This window comes from Canis lupus, chromosome 8 (genome assembly GCF_048164855.1).
Source record: "Canis lupus baileyi chromosome 8, mCanLup2.hap1, whole genome shotgun sequence".
In the NCBI taxonomy this organism is placed as follows: domain Eukaryota; kingdom Metazoa; phylum Chordata; class Mammalia; order Carnivora; family Canidae; genus Canis; species Canis lupus.
In genome coordinates, this window is record NC_132845.1 from 45,944,926 (window position 1) to 45,966,271 (window position 21,346).

The window sequence follows — 21,346 nt, forward strand, 5'->3', positions numbered from 1 at the left end:
AGTGCTTTTTCCCCTCGTCTGTGGGTGGTTTGTGAAAATGCCCACACACCAACACATCTGCCCCACTCCCAGCTCTGTGTTGAACTTTGCCAGCAAGGAAAAAAAGATGTTGAAATATTTTTTCTGTTTGGTGTAGGAGGAAGGGGTAGCCTGAGTCTGTCTGTCTCATGGTTCTTGAACTTTCTTGAGGCTGGAGAGAGCAGCTGGCTGATTTCTATGCTGGCTAAAGCTGAGGCCGCTCCTGTTTGGCCTATTAAGCCCCAGCGACCCAGAAGCTTGATGGGTTCGAGTATATTCAGAGTCACCTGACTTTGTCTGCTTGGCTTTCCTCCCGCATGAATTAACCCGTCTGTCTTGGCTTTTTTTTTTTTTTTTTTCTCTCCCTCTAGATTATTTGCTCTCTAATAATTATGTAAATTCTATCATCGTCCATAAGTTTGACTTTTCCGATGAGGAGATTATGGCATATTATATATCGTTCCTGAAAACACTTTCATTAAAACTCAACAACCACACCGTCCATTTCTTTTACAATGAGGTAAGTAACTGCCAGAGGGGGACATTTGGGCAGAAAGCTAGTTGGTCAGAGCAGCACCTTTGGGCCGAGTGGCCTCGTGTCTGTTGACAAAGCATTTGGGTGCTCACCATTACCTGATTTTCATAGTGACCCTGTTTGACCTTGACATGCTTTAAAATTTTTTTTTTTTCATTTAAAAGTTACCTCTTTGTTTTTAACGTAAAATTGAATTTGTGAGACAGACCTGAGAACATTGCATTCTTGGCGGGGAGAAGTGCTCAAAAGTTAACTGGGGGTTGTGCTGCCCTGCGGGAAAAACAGGCAGTGTGGTCAGACCCAGCTTTACTACTTCTCTGCTGCGTGACCTCAGAGAAGTCTCTGTCCTCTGAGCCTTAGTATTCTCATCTGAGAAAAGGGGATGATGGTCTCTACCTCGAAGGATTTTCCAGAGATTGAATTAAGTGAGATGATGTCTTCAGAGCCCCTAGTATGTACCTGGCTCCTTAAAATCAGGGCCATTGTCCCCTTTCACATGCTAACGTCCCTGGTATTCCTTGGGAAAATGACTAGCCATTTCAATAAATAAATTGCCTTTCACAGTGTGAAAAGGAACTTGATAAAGTCGGTTTATCTCACATTCCAAAAGGTACAGATGCCGGCTGTCCTGGGGCTGGTTCGTCCTGTGGCTCAACCACGTCATTGAGGAAGCAGGCATTGCCATCTTCCTGCTCTGCTGACCATACAGTTGGCATCTGTCCTCAGACTCAACCCCTCCCGGTCCCAGGATGGCCACAGCAGCTCCAAACATCACACATTCGTGTAGTGCTGCCAGCAGGCCTGAAGAGATCGCTTCCCTTCTTGTGTTCCTTTCTAACTTCCCAAAACACTACTTTCTCAGAAGCCTCCCAGCAGACTTCCTCTTGTGTTCTCCTGGTCAGAATGATGCCACGTTTCTCGTGAGGGTGTCGGGAATTTGAGAGCAGCCTGGCAGGGCAATTCTGCTTGGTCTTTATCACGAGGCTACATGTGAAGGCCGGGTGGGGTTGGGGAATCTGCTTCCAAGGCAGCTCATTCAGAGTGCAGCTGATCAGTCAGCGCTGGCTATCGGCGGGAGGCCTCGGTTACACAGGCTTCTCCAGCGGCTGCTTGAGTGTCCTCATGGCATGGCAGCTGGCTTTCCCCAGAACAAACAATTCAGGAGACCAAGATGAGCTGTAATGCCTTTTATGACCCAGCCTCAGAGGCCACACACCATCTTTTCTGCCATATTACTTAAGTCACATGGGCCAGCCCTGACTCAGTGTGAGAAAGGATGACAGTGTGCAAATACAGGTGGTGATGGTCACTGGGCCATCCTGGAGGATGTACTGTTTGCATGGCAGGTGTCTTCCAATTGGTGGTCATGTATGCTGCACAACCTCTATTTATAGTCAGACCATACTCTCAGACATATCCTCTGAGTTTGGGCAAAATCCATCCAGCTGTCCCCATATGGTACAGCAAGAACAGCCTGAACCTTGATTTTCCTTGTCTAGATTAGGAGTGGGGAAGAACTGGTCTCGGAGGGAAAAAAATCCTAGCTGTCGACCACAAAATGTATGGCAATTTGAAAAATTAACATTGTGTGGCCCAGTACCTGGCAGATAGTAGGTGCCCCTTAAACATGTCCAGAGACACATAGACAATCTTTGCATCATGCCAGAGACTCTCCCAGGTGGATGAAAATCCGCCTGTGAAATAGACTGGAGAGAGTTACCTCCACTCAAGTGCAGCTGGACTTCTTTACACCAGGATGGGAGGGCAGGACACTGAGACTGTGGGACCAGAGTGATGTTTCTGGAAGAGCATCCTGCTGGTCACCAGTGGAGCTGGGAGGAGCCTTATGTTTAGGTGGGCTCAGTTTCCTCTTTCATGTGGGCCAGTACTGTACCTACCTCCTGCTAAGTGTACACTTCTAGTGCTCAAAGCGGCATTGTCCTCATTAGACAGTTGTCACTTTGCTCTTCCCCATGCCCTCACTGCCCACAGGTGCCCTTGGAGCAGGGATCCAGAGTCATGTGGGAAAACTGGCCAGAAGAGGGCAGCAGAGCTCGCCCTGCTCGGGTCCAAGCCCAGATCATGTCCTGCTTTTCTTAAGGCCCCAAGCAGTGTAGTTCTATGCTTCTCAACTGTTGTGATCCCTTGGTAATGAACCACTGGCTTCAGGTTCATGAAGGGTAATGGGTTTTCTGTCTTTTACAGAAGTCTGATAAGATTCAGAAAATTGGGTGGGGGCAAGGCCTGCCCTGTGAGTTTGTAACTTCTTTTTGGTACTTCTTCTGTTTTAGCACACTAATGACTTTGCCCTGTACACAGAAGCCATAAAATTTTTCAATCACCCTGAAAGCATGGTTAGAATTGCTGTAAGAACCATAACTTTGAACGTCTACAAAGGTAAGCTTCCTTATGTACTCATAGCTCGTCTGATTTCTAACTTAACACCTGGTGCTTGCTCTCATGAGTCTGTATACATAGTTTTCTGGTGGTCACAGAGAGCCCATTTATTACAGCTGGGGGTGCATGTCTCACGAAAGGCTTGTAATCATCAACATTTAATTGGCCCCTTGCGTGAATTTTTGTGCCACTCTGCAGGCACTCGGTTTTGCATGTTGAAGTCTTAATCAGTACAGATACACAGTAGTAGTGTCCTAAGAAAGGCACTTGTGGGACTCCGAGCAGCCATGTGACAATTAGATAAAGCAAAGTTGTCTTTTAAATGTCATATTTACATTTTTGTGTTTCAGGCTGTACAATGCACTTAAGTACAGCCTGGGGTTATGTTATCTCTAAATAATGTGTAGAAGCATTTCATACGGCAGGGGGCAGTATTGTATTTTCAAGCATCTGCAAAACCCAAAAAATTCTCCTTTTGTCAAGATGTACTTAATGCCCAAAACATCACCTCTGGGAGACAGCCCTTCCATAGATTCCCGCCCACCTTGATACAAACGCTGGCTGGACACAAGTTTCCCAGCCTGGAACTGCCCTCTGAGGACATGTGCCTTCCCTGCCTGACACTGGGGTTATTCCCCCTGTAGTCCCCACACTGGAGCTGGGACTCCCATTTTCTCAAGGTCTAAAGGGCTTTGACCTTCTAGATTATGAGTCATGGTGTTATTACTTGAGATGACCCCTAATTGGGGTGAGGGAAGCTCCTCAGGGACTCACTCCAGCCTCACTTTGGGATTGCACTAAATTGAAGAGCCTTGTCTAAGAGCCTGGTGGGCCCCTGCCCATGGTTGCAAACGGAGGGCGGAGAGCTGGACCAGCCCTCAGACATGTTTTGATTGGCTTACATATTCCTTGAAAAGATACATAGTTGCCAGTATTTAAACACTGGGAGATCATGGGTAACTCTGGATTTCTGACTTGAAAGTAGAGACTTGGCAGTGGTGAGCTGGTGTGCTGAGCGGCTCCCCCTGGGGTTGAGGCCTGGGCTCCCTAGTTCACAGGCTGGGCCTCCCGGCCTCACTCACTGAGTCAGCGGCCCATTCAGCAGGCTTCTGAGTTTGCGCCCTGGTCTGAGCCCCCGTACTGCTGCCCCTGCTCTCTCTTCTCTCTTGTCTTTTCCAGCTCGAATCTTTAGATGCCTCCTGCCCTAGCCCTCTGTCCCTCTGAGCAACTGTCTCACCATCCCAGTTCCTAACCCTGTTAACTGTTGTCTGTTTTTTGCCTTTCCTTCAATGACGATTCCCGTGTTCCTTATTCCAGTGTCATGTAAGTTATTAACTTCTGGTTTTCTGCTTTCTTAACTTATCCTTTCGTGTAAATACAGGAAACTTGCCTGAGAATGGCATAGTTTCCATTGTAGTCGAGCTAAATGCATTGCTGAGAAGTAGGCTTCCTGATTGCACTATTAATATTTAACCTAATTAATTCATTTTATTAATTATAAAAATAGCATAAGAACTGCCTTGATGTGTATGATTTCATGAATAAGATAACCAATTTTCAAGTATTCCCAGGAAAGACAGAGAAGGTTCAGATTATAGCAGAGAGCTTTTTCATTGTGGTTTTCTTTTTCTTTTTTTTTAATCTCCCCCAGTTATTTTTGGTAGTTTGACTTTTTCTTCTTCTTCTTCTTCTCTTGTGAATTTTCTCAGTGGATAACCAGGCCATGCTGCACTATATCAGAGATAAAACTGCTGTTCCTTACTTCTCCAATTTGGTCTGGTTCATCGGGAGCCACGTGATCGAACTTGATAACTGCGTGCAGACTGATGAGGAGTAAGTGACCACCTTGTGGGGGTGCTTCTCAGGCAGAGAGAGTGGTTAGGGGAGAATTCTGTTTTCATTGAGGAAAAATAAACACTAGCACAAAACTCACCCACCTGTGTGTCGGCAGAATGTGGACTTCCATCTTCCGAAAGGTTCTACCCACCTTTCCGCTTTTTATAACTGTGGAAAGTCATATAAACAACTCTCCTACCTCCTGGAGGGGAGTAGGGTCACTAAATTCAGCACACCCATAGATGGGGTGCCAGGCAGCTGGTAAAGAGAGTAAGATGATCTGTCACCTGGTGAGCAGATAAAATGTGGCGTTTGCATACAGTGGAATCGTACTAGGCAGTAAAAGAAAGTGAAGTGCTGACACGTGGCACCCTGTGCTTGGACCTTTGAGTGCATGATGCTCAGGGAAAGAGGCCAGATGCAAAGGATCACACTTTATGCGGCCCTGTTTATATGAAATGCCCACAACAGGGCATTTCTCTGGAGAGACTGAGAGTAGACTAGTGGTTTCCGAGGGCTGGAGGAGGAAGGGGTGTGTTGGGGGGAAATGGGAACACAGGGCTGTTTTGGGAGGAGGGGTTAAAAATGTTCTAATGTGGATCAGGAGAACAGTTGGACAACTCAGTGAATGTACTAACAACCATGAAATTGTATACCTTAAATGGGTAGGTTTTATAGTATGGGAATTATATCTCGGTAAATCTACTTAAGAAAAAACCAAACAACACAACAAATTAAGATGACGATTTGGGCTCCAGAGTGATGAAACAAATTCCAGAGCAGGATTTCTCAAAGTTGGCACCATTGACTTTGTAACTACGGAATTCTGTGTTCTGGGGGGCCATCCTGGGCATGGTAGGCATGCTGGCCTCTGCCCAGTAGATGCCAGCAGTGCCCCATTTCCAGTTGTTTAAATGAAAAATGTCCCCAGACACTGCCAGATGTCTCCTTTAAGGCAAAATCGCCACCAGTGGAGAACCACTGCCCCGTAGTGTCAGTCCAGCAGAGCCCTGGTGGAGGCTCACCTAGGTGGACTCGGGACTATAAGGGGGTCCAGAAAGGAGGTCTCCTGGGGGCTGGGGAATATCAGCCCCAATCTTGGGAGGAAGCTGGGTTAGGTGAGTGGCAGATCTGACAGGGCATTTGGGAAAACCAGGAGCTTTATGGGTATGGGCAGTCATGGATGTGACACGTAATCTGGCTCTTGATTCCAGACAAGACAAAAAGTTATTTCAGGAAGGAAGTGGACTCTGTCCTCTGTGGGCCCTACAGTGAATGGTCATGATGATGTCAACTCCAGTTGTTGATGGCGGTGGGGGGGGGGGGCAGGGGTGGAGGGGATGCTGAGGTCATAAGAGGAGGTCACTACACGATATCTAAAATGGCTCAATTTCAAAATAGGTGACCTTGCAGATTTTCTAGAGGTGTGGGGGCAGCTATCCATGGAAACAAGTCAAAAGTTTAAAACTGCCTTCTCTGGAGAGCAGACCGAGGTGGGGGAGGCTGGGCCAGAGCTGCTGTATTTTGCCATCAGCTTCTCAATAGCATTTAACTTGTAAGCCCATCTACATGTATTTTTTTAAAACTAAAGGTTTAAAAAGTGAAGTGCATGAACTATCTTGCTAAAGAAAAATTCCTATAGAATCTCATTAAATGGGGCAAAAGGTTGCAAAATAAAGTGAATAAATGTCCTAGGTCTCCACTGGGTGATGGGCTCATAGGTACCCATCATACCGTTAGCTTTCACAACATGTATTTGCCACAAATATTTGTTAAATACATTATTAAAGTATAATAAGGAATAATTATTAAAAATTACGTGGAAGAAACAAAACTGACCCTATTTTTTCTTTTTTCTTTTTTTCTTTCTAAAACACACATGATTGATGGATAGATACCTAATACCTATATTTTAGCTGTGACTGTATGGGGATGTAGAAATGTAGAAAAACAGACTGTAGGGTCCCAAGTCCCAAAATATTATCTATTAGCGGAGACCTTGATGTCTTTTGCTTTTATTGTCTTCTTTAATTTCTCATCTTCTGAAACGACCATCTGTTAACTAGAGTAATAGTTGTAATACAAACAAAATGTCTTACCCCAGCTACATTGCTCTTTGCAACAGATACCACTTTGAGGGGTAGTGAACGTGTGCCCGCTAGCTGTTTGAGGGGTTCCGTCCTTGGCAGGTGTCAGACTGACTACCCCCTGGGCCCAGCCGGCATGCTTGTTGCTTTCCTGGAAGGAGACAGAGACCTCCTGGGGGTGGGGTGTCCTATCCTTGCACTGTGCCACCCCCCACCCCCATATGGTCGGGGCCAGGGGCTTGGATGTGGCTGCTGAGGCCTGCTTTTCTCTTTGAAATTCCTCTGGAGCATTTTAATTAGCAAGGATTTATTGCTCCATTAATACTGCTTATCTTGGGAGGCAGGGTATCTTCCTACGTCAACCAGCGACTGACTACTCCTGTGTAATGGCTTGCTAAGGGAGCTGAGTTTTGCTTTATTTACCCAGATTGTTTCGGGCTATGGTAGTGGTGTTGGTGGATGAGTCATAGTGAGGCCCCCAGGGTAGGGGGGACCCCAAAGGTCCCCTAAAATCGATCATGGTACCCCTGCCCATCTTCCCTTTGCACATGGCATGGGTAGGGCCAGTATAAGTGTCCCTTGAGCCTGTTTGTCATATGAATATTTGTTGTCTGAATGAAACACTGTCAATGACCTAAGTGGCCACTGAGTCTTGGCCCAAAGGATCTGTGCTTCCGCTTCCAGGCTAAGGCTGTCCTCTTTCTTGGCAGGCACCGGAATCGGGGGAAGCTGAGCGACCTGGTGGCCGAGCACCTGGACCACCTGCATTATCTCAATGACATCCTGATCATCAACTGTGAGTTCCTCAACGATGTGCTCACGGACCATCTGCTCAACAGACTCTTCCTACCCCTCTACGTGTACTCGCTGGAGAACCAGGACAAGGTGGGGCTAGAGGCCTGGCCCCACCATGCCTGTGGGCTGAAGGCTATCTTCAGAAGGGGGAAGAATGGTCATCTGGAATAAGACCATACTTTTCAAGGGACCGAGGCTTTGAGCCTGAGAGAGATGCCTTTCAAAGCTTTTTTTTTTCCTTCCCTTTCATTTCCTGGGGGGCGAGGGTGAAGTGGAGAGAGGGAGGGTTAAGAGGGAGTGTGTTGGTGGGGGGGGTGCTTCAGGAAGCTACAAAAGTGAGTGAGAAAAGAACGGTGACACCAGAAGGGAACCTCTCTGAATTTAGATTTTTGATTGCTGTGCATTCTTTTCTTGATGTGTTCTCATCCCTGGTTAACTTTTTCTGATAGTCGCCAGAGCTCATTGTTCTGAAGAAGATCCAGCCAGCCACAGAGCTTGCACAGGATGGATGGGAAGGGATGGATGGAGCGAGCGCTCTTCAGAAAAGATTCCAGAGCAGTGACTGTCCACACTTAGGCTCAGAATCTTGTCTCGGTGTTGAAATACACATTCTCGGGGGCCCTCTCTCTATCTCAGGGGTTCAGGCTCAGTGGATCTGTAGTGGACCAGTGGTCTGCATCATTAACCTGTCCACCAGGTGGCTCTGAGCTGGCGGTTCTCAGACCCCACCGGGAGAGATTCCGAGCTAGGGAATTAGTTCTTCCAGAGCTAAGGGGCAGAGACCTCAGCAGGAGGCAGGGTGGAGCCAATTGGTTATTCTGCAGGGACCCATCCTCTCTGGCTGTGCCCCAAGGGTTGTAGCTTTCTTTTTGGAGGAGGAACATGGAGATTCTTTTTAAAAACAAGCAAATAGAAGAAAATTGCAACCCTAACTAGATCAGAGGCAGCTCTGGGAGGCAGAGAGAAAACAGGACTTAAAGTTTTCAGACTTGGGATCAAATTCTGCATCTTCCCTCTCCTTACTCTGTGGCCTTGGATGAGGCAGCTAACCTGCCTGAACCAGCGTCCTGATGATCATCCCAGGGTTGACGCAGGATGGGGCACATTGAAGTTCCGTACAAATGAGGGGCTTTTCTTTTTTTTTCTTTTTTTTTTTTTTTTGAGGGGCTTTTCTGAGGCCAGGGTGCCCCGACCCCTCCTTGCTCCATTTTGAAAGCTCTTCCTGAGAAGAGGCCTCTCCTGTGGGGCAGCGGACTCTGTGGCCCAGCTGGGCGAAATTCACATTCCTGGTAATTTAAGGAGCAGTTCTTCTCTTGGACCTAGCCTCTAATCCGTGACTAATGGTGAAGGATTTCTCAGGTGGAAAAACAGAGGCCTGGAGAATGATATTGGATGGGATTAGGTTACGAATTTGTTTTGCAGAGTGGACTTTTAACTAGTACCAGGAAAGAACAGCCTTAGGGGCATGGGGGAGATGGGGGACAGGGCACCTCCCCTTCAGACAGGTGGCTTTTGGGTTTCATGTATTTTGTGCTGTTCGCGTGTATGACTGGACCTCTCTCTGTCTCTTTACCCCAACTTTCAACAGGGAGGAGAGCGCCCGAAGATCAGCCTGCCCGTTTCTCTCTATCTCCTGTCGCAGGTACGGTTCATCGTTTACCTGTGTCCCCAGCCACATTCAGGGGTCCTTTGGAGGACCGGGCCACATCACCCTGTCTTCTCTCTGCATCCCACATCTTGAAGTAAAACAACAACATAAGGAAAGGTGGCAGTTTCTGTTTTCCAGACACAGAGTAAAGGGGCTGGTGTCTTGTTCATGGTAACGGGTGAAAATTGAAAGAAGAATGGAAAGTAAATCAAACCTGGCACTTAATGTGCTTGGTTTTCACCATGGGGACTGAGGTTTTCAAATAACCAAGGAGTGTTCTAAATACTCTAGAAATTTAGAGGTGTAGGTCTTATTCATGGCATTTTGAAATAAGCCCCAAACTGCAAGAACCAGTATGTGCATCCCTGCAGCAGCCTTCATTTAAGAAACTTCCACTAATGAGACTGTTTTTAAAGACTCTTGTGGTAGTTCGCAGATTACCTTCTGGAAGGTATCTTGTAGCAGCCTCAGTTCCCAGATTTGTGTCTTGAGCCAATCTGTCTGCCTCCCCCCTCTTAAACAAGTGTGTTTCCTTCTCGTAATTATGTAATATTTACAAGAAGGGAAAAACTCCATGGCGACCCAGTTACATAACTTTGAAAATATTTTTATTACAAGCAGTCCAGACTTTCAGGCCATCTCATTAGACTGTCAAGTAGTCAAACGTTTGACCAGAGCTCTGTTCCCACTTCTGCAATGGCGCAGGTATTTATTGGCTTTGCTGAGAGAGCGTCCTTCTGCTCTGGTCCCTGGGCCATTTGGCGATTGAGGCAGGGCTGAGAAGAGAGTTGCAGCCCTTGCGTCCTGGTGGTGGCAAAGCCAGTCGGGGGTCCGCACATGGCCTGCTCCTTGTTCCCCCTCGGAGTCCTGTCCTGGGGGATCTGTTTGCTCAGAGCTCTGCACCGGTGCCCACTCCTTCTGAATGCCCTTCTGTGTGATGGAGCTCGGTGCAAACCCCAGCATCTCCTGGCACCCTTGACTGCTGCCTCATTACAAATCTGCCCGAACCTCCTGCTTGGGATTCTGGGAGTCTGGCAGGACTTGCGCAGCCAGATGCTCAGCCACAGGAATCCCATGGAAAGCACTCCCAGGACCCATTAGCTGTTGGAGCATTGCGTGGGCAGTGTCCCCTCTGAGGGACGTGGGGTCTGGCCACGCCCTTTCTCTGAGAGCCCCTTGGCTCCTGTTTTCTTAGGGAAGGACTAGCAGCTCAAGCACCAGATGCCTGTTTCAGTGTCTCACAAAAAGCATAGTATGCGATTTGGCATCCTCAGCTGGAGCCACAGGGCCTATCCTCCCCTGCATTTTCAATTTAGCTTTTTCATGTTGCCCAAAATGTGTGAAAACCTCCAATCAGGTAGAAATCTTGTATCTTTGAGCATCCTTACAAATCATTTGACAAGCACAGCTGCAAAACCAGGAAAACTCACGTTAACGTTAGTGTGACCAGGGATTCAGTCCTTCTAGAAGTCTCCTCCTCGCCCCCGTCCCCCAGGCACCCAGTCCCATTTCCCAGATGTGGCAGCGTTTCAGTGTCTGGCTCTGCTTTTTTTTTTTTTTTTTTTTTTAAACTATGTTTACGTTTCTAATAAATTTTTTAAGTTAAAAAGTTCAAACAGGTGAAAACCGGGTTTTCTACTTTTGTTTCATCTCCTGATTTCTGTCCCTGGAGACAATTGGAGGCACAGGGTTTTCTTACACCCTTCCAGAGACATTGTCTGCCAGGGGTTCTCAGCTGGGGGTGATTCTATGCTCCCTTCCCTCCCCCCCACCCCAGGGATGTGTGGCAACATCTGGAGACATTTCTGGTTGGGTAGAGGCCAGAGATGCTGCCAAACATCCTACAATGCACATGACAGCCCCCCACAGCAAAGAATTATGGCCACATGGTAGCACCAGGGTTTAGAAATCCTGTTTAATGTGTATGTAAGTAAATGCAAATATGCACACACCCTTTTTCTGTATAAATGGTGGGTACAGCACTGGTGGTGTCTTTATATTTTAAAACAAAGTAGCAGGTGTGTCTGAGTCAGCTTTGTGAGGCAGCTTTGAATACCCTGATTCCCAAAGCTGTTCTGAATGTTGGGCAACAGGGTGGGGTAGCAGGGCCATCCCGGACAGCCCAGCGTCTTCTGATCTTGCATGCTGGCACAACTAGGCCCATCTCTGGCTCGTGTGGCTTTGCTTCCCCACAGCGCCCATACCTCCCTCCCGCTGCCATGGAATCTTGGTGTGCTGAAACACACCACAGGGGTCAGTGCTCATCCCAGCGATGGGATCTCTGCGTAGCCAACCCTTTGCCAAGTCCTTGATTGGAACAAGATTCGCTGGCCCCTTCTTCCCGTCTAACTGAAATATTGGGCCTGTGCCTTCCAGTCTTAACATAATCAAATTTGACACTAAAATGCCTGTGGAGAGGAAGGAGTGTGCTGGTTTGGCTGCTCTTTCCTACGTTGTTCCACTTCAGCCGGATTTGGCTTCACCCAGCCATGAGGGACAGTCTAGCTTTAATGCACTTCCTTCCGCTGGGGAGCAGCCAGCCAAATAGGCAACAGTCTGAATGAAGGAGGGGCCGACCCTGGAAGGAGAAAGGCATAACTGGATTCTCCTAAATGGTACCCATTCTTTGGATTTTGCTTCCTGGGGATGGTTCCTTAATACAGGACCCAAGTAGCCCAACATCGTTGTTTCTGATTGAGGAAGGAAGAGGTGGAGAGATTGCATACTTTAATGCAAATCTGATGTCTTCTTTCTCACCAGGTCTTCCTAATTATACATCACGCACCCCTAGTGAACTCGTTAGCTGAAGTCATCCTGAATGGTGATCTGTCTGAGATGTATGCTAAGACCGAACAGGATGTTCAGAGAAGTTGTGTAAGTCCTTAGCGTTGGGACTGTTCTAGACCTTGATAAGAAGCCGCTGCTCATTTCATTTGTGCGTATGTTTCTCTAAAACCAGAAACCAACATTCTGCCTATAGGGCAATGATGATGCATAAGCTGGTCTGGGATTCAAGGAACCTAATCAGAGTTTTGAAATGTGTACTCAAGAAAATTGGGGCTGGGTACAGAGTGGATTCAATTGATCATATGTTATTGAACAGGGAATCGTACTGCTCTGGGCCCTAGGTTATGTATCTGTGAGGCACTGTTACGGGGACGGAATGAGAGACTACCTTGTCCTAGGCACAGATACCTACAGAGACCGGACACCTATGAATGACATGGGCCCCCGTGAGAGACAGTAGGGAAGGGTGGGGACTGTGACAAATTGGAGAGCATGTGTGTCCTTCCTCAGCAGCTGCTGTCTCACCCCCACCTGCAGTTCTGAAGGAGCATGGATGCAGTGTCACCTGGTTTCCTCACATTTCCAGGGAAGCTGGAAATCTGCATTTGGATGCAAACACTCCCAAGTTTTAAATGATCACCCAGCTGTGGCCTAAACAGAGCACATCTGTGGTTTGTGCATGTTTGTGCATTTTGTGTTCTGCTAAATGAAACTCCTGAGACCAGTGTTAGGATTTCTTCTGAGGTTTTCCCAGCTTGGCCCCTGTGTGTCTTGCCTGTCTTCCATCCTACCATCCTTCTCATATGTCCTGAGCTCCAGGCTCCCTCAGTACCAGTCCAGCTTGCTTTCTCCCCAGCGTGCCCTGTGTTTCTGCCTCCGTATCTGTGCCTTTACCGTACCCACAGCCTGGAAGGCCCTTGCTCCTAGCTCCCTCTCCTTAAAGCAACTTAAAGCAGCTCTGGCAGGCATCTTGTCTCCTTGTATCTGTTGCAGCTTGGGCTTGGCACATGTGTCTGAGTTGAGCACAGTGTTTCGTACAAAGGCTGTTTCGTGAGCTTTCTGTCTCTGCAACCGGTTTCTCAGGCAGTAGACACAAAGGTAAAAGGGCTAGGCTTGCCCTTGGGCAGTCGACTCTGTTGCCATACCTGAGCGAGCTGGCAGGTGGAGTGCATGCAATCCTGTAGCGTGAAAGGCCAGGACTGCCCAGGGTGCAGTGACAGGAGTCCCTGCCCTGCTGGTTTTTCTGGTGTGCGGCGGCTTGGCCAGGCTGTTTTGCTGTTTAAGGGAGTCTTAGAGCCTCTGAAAAGGTTCCCAGAAACTTTCTGTCCTTAGTGGTGGTGGCATTAGTTCAGCTGAATTGAATGGGGCCCTTTCATGGCCCCTGTCTGGCCTATCCCTTCTTTGGTTCATTCAACAAGTATTTATTAAGCTCTTTCTTTGGATCAGGCACCGCATTAGCTCTGGGGATATACAAAATCCTAAATAGTCTCTGTCTTGTTGGAGCTTTATAGTCCAGTAGGAGAGACAGATGTTGACCAAATATACAAACAAATGGACTATCGCAAGTCTTAGAAGTGCTCTAAAAGGAAGGAGTAGCTTTTGGCGAGAGGATGGAACCTAGAGGCAACAGGGGTGATGAGTATTGAATCAGGAAGGGACTCCCTTTGGGGCCCATGCCATGACACCATAGATGAGAAAACATGGAGCTGACTTGGTATTTATGGAGCCAGAGATATTTCTCCGCAACTTCTTAAACCCCCTCTTGCTGACTGAATGTAAGCAGCCGTGTGCTGACTCCGCAGAATCCACAGGGCTTCCTGGTCAGAGCTGCTGAGGGCCCGCCAGCCAGGAGCTCCTCTCGGGCACGTGGTTTCACCCCATTTATAAAACGGGGAATGAGTCCCACTCCAGAGGGCTGTTGGGGAGGATGGGAGGGAAATCCATCAAAAGTACGTGACCGGTTGCAGTCTGGCCCTCAGAGCTGTTTGATTTGGTCTTTGCAGTATTTAAAAGAAGATTTTATGAGTGACCAACTTTAACATTTAGGAAGTTTCACATAAAAATCCAGATTTTGGGATTTCGTTGAACAGTCGGAAGATCTGGTCCCCATTATACACGTGTTTCTGCAGCAAGCTCCTCCGAGGCTGCCCCCCCCCCCCCCGCCCCCGCCATCAGACGAGGCATGTGTTTGCCATCGGACGTGCCTACTCCCTACACAGCCTGCTGCAGACTTGTACACCATTTACGTTAATAACCAGCTGTGATGTGCTGAGTGCCTTTGGACTTTCTTTGGTTGCTGCTCCGGCTTTGTCCCAGAAAGTCTTCCTATAAGACATGTGGTGCCAAAGTTAGACTTGGTGGTCCAAGAGGTGAACGCAGAGATCTTTGGGGTGCTGGCGTTTGCAGGTTTTTTTCACTGCAATTGATAGGCATGCAGTGAATAGAAATAATCCTATCCCTGTGCTTGTTAGCCCCCAGTGGTCACATCTTGCAAAACTCTAGTACAGTATCACAGCAGGATACTAGCATTAATGCTTGGGGTTTGCAATTTGAGCAAAAGCAAATTGCACAAAGTTCCTGGTGACCGCCTAGCTTGGGATACCTGCCTCAATTGAACCCTCTAACGAGGAGTGCTTAAGAGATCTGTTCTTTCTCCCGTTGGCCTCCTTCTGGGCTGAAGTTCCTGCCTCCATTGTGATAGACCCCCAACTGCTCGTAATGGACCCCTGGACTGAAAATGAGATTGTTTTGAGCATGAAAGGAATTGCTAGCCCAAGTGAAAGTGTCAGCTTTCTGCTTCCGGGTATCGCCTTTCCCTGGGTGCAGAATCGAACTCTGTTGTGTTCGGATGACCGCACTTGAAACTTGGGCAGAGTGGATGTGAACCCCACTTATGACTTACTTGACAATAGTCCTGGTAAGATTCGCCTTCCTTCCCTCTGAGCAAGAACGGTCTCCTATTGTTTCCTGCCTAACTCGGATGTGGTTTGATCATGCTTGTTTTAAGTTTCTTGATCTTTTTTAACCTACTTTCTCCTTCCCGTAATTTGTAGATAAGTTACTGGTATTGCTTCATTTTTACCAGCAGACCTTTCACAAAACCAAACCAAAATTGAAGAGAGAGAAGTAGAGGGAAGAGCAGAGTTATTTGAAAAGTCTGTAATTTAGGGTTAAATTTAAAACGCATCAGCATGGTTAGGTAAATGTCTAATTGAAATTCATCTGTGCATTAAAATCATATGGTTCCTGCTGAGGGCTAGTTCTTGCTATAATTCTAATGCAGAGCAGATCCTGTTTCTTGTCGAGGGAAATAGAGTAAGAGAACACTAATCCTGAAACTGCTAACATCTTGTTATTTTTGCAACATGAACATATAGATGAGATTATGGGATATGCATCATTACCTACAGGTGCTTTTTTTTTTTTTTTTTTTTAAGGACCTGTTTTCATTTTCCACTTCTGTGGAATAGCTTACTTCGTTTTGCATTTCTTCAATCTGTTTCTTCAGAGATGCGGTGGTGCACAGGAAAGGCATGACCCCTGGTCTCACTGGGCTTCCTGTGCCCAGCAAACAGAGGGGGCCATATATTGGAGATGAGATGCTGGCATCACCTGTACAATCATGGGCTTGCCGGAGATGCTCAGGGGCACTAAATGCAGGAATCAGCAAGCTGATGGGTGAACTGGGGGTGGCGTCACAAGGGCTCTCTTGATGTTCTTAATGACTCTCAAAACAGAAATAGCTTCAGAGTCTGACTCTCGCATTCTCTTTGCTCAGAGGCCGGCTTTGGGGGAAGAGTGGTAGAGTGGGGTGCCTTTGGTACTGTTCTGCTTCCGTCCTTAAGGAATAGTCTAGTGGAGTGGACTCTGGAATCAGGCTTCCAACTGATTAAACTGCTGCCTACAGAGAGGTGGTCAGCATCCTCACCTTTGGGACAAACAAGCCTATTCTGCCCCAGGATTCTCAGTCTTTCTTCTGAAGTTACAGCCAGCCAACCACAGGAACACACCTAAGCGTGTTAAGTATTTGCAGTTTCCCGAGATTGAATTGGGGGCTGGCTAAATTGCAGGGCCAGGAATGCACAGAGCTCAGCCCACTGCCACCAAATGACAACAGTTAATATTAGCGCTATCACTGTCATCATTGTCACTAACCACCTGGCCCTGGTTGTATGGCGCCTCCCTAAGGGGTGCTCTAAGGGTGCCTCTACATTAATCATACGGTTCTGATAAGATTGGGCCCCCCAAATCCTGGTTCCTGGTCTTACTAGATAGGTCTCAGGGCAAGTTAGTCTACCTCCGCAGACTTGTGTCCTCTGTTCTCCAATTAGAATAATGGACATGGGTCTGCATAGAAGATTAAGTGCAGGGTAAAGTACTTCTCCTAAAGCCTAGCACACATCAAGACCTAAATATTAGATACTATCATTACAATGACCTTCGTATCTAAACCCCACATCCCTTACTTGGGACCTCCCTTCCTGGGATGATTAATGTAGAGGTACCCTTAGAGCACCCCTTAGGGAAGCGCCATAAGACCAGAAACAAAGGCACTGAGGGCCAGATGTTAGCGACAATGATGACAGTGATAGCGCTAATATTAACTGTCATTTGGTGGCAGTGGGTGAGCTCTGTGCATTCCTGGCCCTGCAATTTAGCCAGCCCCCAATTCAATCTCGGGAAACTGCAAATACTTAGCACGCTTAGGTGTGTTCCTGTGGTTGGCTGGCTGTAACTTCAGAAGAGAGACTGAGAATCCTGGGGCAGAATAGGTTTATTTGTCCCAAAGGTGAGGATGCTGACCACCTCTCTGTAGGCAGCAGTTCAGCCAGTTGGAATAGTGTCCAGATTCTCTGGCAATCCAAAAGAGTAAGTGCACACCTAAAACATTAGCTACCAGTTCTCTACATGACACCTGTCTTTTCTGAGAGCCAGGTCCTCAGCTAACAGAACACTCATCCAGTCGTGGTGTGTGGAGCCAGCATCTGAGAAACTAGCAGCCTGGCTCCTCTGGCTTCTGTGTGTGCAGAAGCAGGGCACTAATCATTGGCTTGGGTCCCCGGGTCACTGCTGCAGGGCTGTCTTTCCAAACCGGGCTTGAATCAGACAGCAGCCGAGCCTCCTTCATATTGAATGCATCATGCTGAGTAGCCCCTTTTGCAGCCCAAAGTAGAGTTCCCCTGAATCTTTCAGTGACCATGACCTTACTCGTGACCCCTAGTTAATCAATGCTGCTTCTGAAGCACACACATTCTTCTTCCTGAAAGTGGTAAGAGGCTTCTGGGAGAGGGTTGGTGGTGCACACCGAAGGAAGAAATAGACCACTATAAATCAAGGGCCTTAATTGGCACCGATACAAACAATCCCACAAGAGAATTGGAACTCATTGTGTATTCTCCTTTTCTTGCGGGGCCATTGTGGTCTGTCCCGTAACCCCTGAATGGAATGCTAGCTCCCAGTCATCCTTGTGGCCTGCAGAAGTATTGAGTGTGGCAGTGCTGATTCATGCCTAAGAGGATGTGACAGAGTGAGAGAGAACCCAGAGTGCACCACGTTCCCCTTAGTAAGTAGGGTGTTGTCATGGTGAGAGACCCCTTAGAAGCAGTCACCTCTTCCTCTCCCCTGCGCAGGTGCGGCTGGACAATTGCCAGAAGTCCCATCGCATGGAGGCTCACAGACGGATAGCCTTTAGCCAGGGCTGCAGGTGACCAGAGGACCAAGGATGCTGGTCCTGGTCCAGTGAGCCAGAGGAGGGCCCAAGGTTCTTGGGGTGGCCATAGATTAGGGGAGCCAGCAGGGGGGAGCAGAGTGGGCAGAGTGGGGGTGAACCAGGGGTGGACAAGATTTTGTGGCTCAGACCCTTAGATGGCTTTTGTGCAGTTGCCTGGCAGCATGTCAGAGGCTGGGGTGGCGTCCAGGCTGAGGACTGCTTGCTCCCTGGTATGAGATAGTGTCCTGCCCTGTGCTCAGTGGGGACCATCCCTAGTCTGCATTGAGCCACTGGTGAACTCCTCCAGGTTTCTGTGAAAATTTGGAAAATGGGGAGGGGGGCGGTGGGGGGACAACAGAAAGATGAGGCATCCACTACTTCCGGTGTCTCTGCCCTGGGACTTCATTAGTTTTTATCAGCCACCTGGCCCCTGGGGGCATTTGAGTTTTTTAACCAGACTCTATGAGTTTCTCAAAGCTGGGTCTGCATTACGTATTCATCCATCCATCCATCCATCCATCCATCCATCCACCCACCCATCCATCCATCCATCCATCCATCCATCCATCCATCTATTTATTTATTTATTTATTTATTCATTCATTCATTCATTCATTCATTCGAGAGATAGAGACAGAGGGGCAGAGACATAGGCAGAAGGAGAAGCAGGCTCCATGCCGGGAGCCTGATGTGGGACTCGATCCTGGGATCATGCCCTGGGCTGAAGGGAGGCGCCAAACGGCTGAGCCACCAGGGCTGCCCCATATTAATCTATTTAATACACAATTACTGGACAGGTACCCCACATTCTTTTGGCACCCCAGTGCAGTAGGAAACAAAACAAAGGCCCCAGACCTCCCAGAGCTTCTAATGCAGCAGGAAGAGAGGAAGCAGGAAGCTATTAGTAAACACTGTAGCATGTTAGAATATGAGAATGCTTTAGAAAAGCAACAGTAGTAAAGCAGAGAAGGGGTGGCAGCACTCAGAGGCTGGAGTGGGGTGCAGTTCTCCATTGAGTGGCCTGGGTAGGGCTCATTGGGAAGATGACAATTGAGCATAGATGTGAAGGAAGTGAGGGAGTGAGTCATGTAGATTGCTGCAGGAAGAGCACTTTGGCCGGAAAGAGCAATCAGTGCAAAGGCCCTGAGGCAGGAGCATGCCTGGTGTGTCAGGACTAGCAAGGAGCAGCATGGCAGGGCAGAGCATAGTAGGATGAGGTCAGGGAGGGAACAAGCTTCTGAAGCATGTGCTGCCTTTGGAGCCATTGGGAGATTCTGGAATTTAGATCAGAAGAAATGGGAACGTCATAACCTTTGTGTCCCCAGTGTTTAGCCTGGATCCTGCAGTAAATGTCAGTTGCCTTGAAATAATGAACTTTATGAGGGAATTGAGTGCCTTGTATGTACCAAGCCAAGGAGGTCCAGTCTTGGTCAGTGCCACAATCCTCTAGCTGGGAAACTTGGTTTTGCTCAAGGTGCTTTGTCTGACGGGAGGCTGGGGGCGCTGCACACCCGTGAGAGAAGGGCCACGCCATTCAGTTCCATCTCCGGTGATCCCACGGTTTAATGACAGTGTGCCAGGAGGGGAGTGGTGTCAGTCTACTCACTGCCCACTGAAGACCACAAGCGAGGCAGGTGGGCAGATCTCATCCCGGGAGACAGTTGGGCCCCCCCCTGGAAACCTCTAGCTTCATGAGCAGAGAAGGGAAAAGAGCCCTGCAGGATTTTTGGCTTATGTGGTATTGCCCTGGGTGCCACTACAATGATGGCTCATTCCCTAGTAAGAGTGGCGCCCTTCTGTTGAGCACTTCCTGTGTGCCAGGCTGGCTGGCTTGCTCACCCCTCTTCCTCCTCCCACATGTGTTTCTGGAGTATCTACATGTTCCAGGCACCACTGTGCTGGCCTCGGGATACAGGACAAGCAAGACAGACAAGGTCCCTGTCCTGACATTCTGGTAGAGGGAAACAGTAAATAAGCATGTCAACACAGATTGAAGATTTGAATCTGGGAAGAAACAGAAACCAGCTTTGGGAGATGAAAGTGAGGGAAGGCCTCCCGGAAGAAGTAGCCTTGTTGGCTTAAGGGCTGAAGGGTGAAGAGCTGAGTTGGGGGTCATGAGGGCAGGCAGTTGTGATGGGCAAGGTGTGGACAGTGGTGAGTCAGAGACCTTGGTGGGGATGAACTGGCTGGCTAGGATCAAAACGGGGCCACTGTGCAAGAAATACTGGGTCAGGGGATCCCTGGGTGGCTCAGCGGTTGGGCACCTGCCTTCGGCTCAGGGTGTGATCCTGGAGACCCGGGATTGAGTCCCATGTTGGGCTCCCTGCGTGGAGCCTGCTTCTCCCTCTGCTTGTGTCTCTGCCTCTCTCTCCATGTTTCTCATGAATAAATAAAATCTTTAAAAAAAAGAAAGAAAAATGGTTAGTGGGAGAGGGGGGTGCGTTTCTCATCTTGTTCATCTCCTTTGACATCTTCTTTTAGGCTCCTGATAACCCAGAGAGTGGTATTAATATTCTTTGCATAAGCAAGCCGATGACCTCAGAGCTTGGGTGATCATCCTGTTGCCCCCCACCCCATCACCAGGGGATCGCAGGCATCCAGCCCCAGACCCCCATGCTGCTTCTGTTTCTTGGCCTTCTGTCACCATCTGCAGCAGTCACTCCCGTTTAGCATGAGATGTGGGCCTCTGGGCCAACTGTTTGGGGTAACTAGGAGTTCCCAATATTCCACAGTTACCTCTTTCTAGAGAGTAAGATAGAGTAAAACACTCTTCCTGAAGAAATACCCAAGTGTTTAGTGTGTTGTCATTTACTGAGAGAGTGTATTTTATTTTACATGAGCCTTGGATGCACCTCTTCCATCATAAATATCTTGCAATTAATTTATCCCCCAGAACTCATTAGCTTTTGGTTGAATGCCAGGCACGGCATTGACGGGACATACCAGGCAACCCCACCAGGTGTTGAGAGGGACAGAAATGATGGCCCAGGTGGAGAAGCTCCGGGGATGAGATGAGGCTGGTCTCTTATGGGCCTGGCAGCACCAAGAGCTTGTTTTCGAGGCGGTTCCAGCACCATCTTGCTGTTACCTGCTGCATTTCATACAGTCACAGTGCCCAGCATGTGTGCAGTGCGAGTCCTCTGAGCTCGGATATCAATGGGCATCTCTTTACTTTTTGCCTCTGCAGCTTTAACACTCCCTGATAATTGGCCAATTCGTGGAGAAGAATGCTACGCTCCTCTTGTTAATGGAAGTGGCCTGTTAGCTCTTCACATTCCTCCCTGATGGGTTTTATTTTCCCCATTACATCTGGCAGCATGTCCAGCTGCCACACTGATGTGGTTGCAGTTGTGTGTTCTGCACGTCTTGGCCTCAGCTCAGTAGCACTGGGTTTCTCAGTGTTGGGCATATAGTGCGCACCTCTGTATCATCCTGGCATCTGTGCTCTCTGATGTTTGCTTGTTGATCTCGGCAAGTTATCAGCCGAGCTTCTCTTCACGGCCAGTTGCAAAGCCACATGCTGTTGGTTATGG

General features: G+C 48.2%; 1 protein-coding gene across 10 annotated transcripts in view; it reads left to right on the top strand.

The window, feature by feature from the left end:
• CLEC16A (C-type lectin domain containing 16A) overlaps positions 1-21,346 on the top strand; it is a 196,458-nt gene that overhangs the window by 20,703 nt on the left and 154,409 nt on the right. For all 10 annotated transcript variants that reach the window (XM_072835793.1, XM_072835795.1, XM_072835794.1 and 7 more), the window contains exons 4-9: positions 390-538; positions 2,845-2,950; positions 4,660-4,783; positions 7,584-7,758; positions 9,257-9,310; positions 12,077-12,190. In XM_072835793.1, coding sequence (XP_072691894.1) covers positions 390-538; positions 2,845-2,950; positions 4,660-4,783; positions 7,584-7,758; positions 9,257-9,310; positions 12,077-12,190 — 722 coding nt within the window. The remainder of the gene's footprint in view (positions 1-389; positions 539-2,844; positions 2,951-4,659; positions 4,784-7,583; positions 7,759-9,256; positions 9,311-12,076; positions 12,191-21,346) is intronic.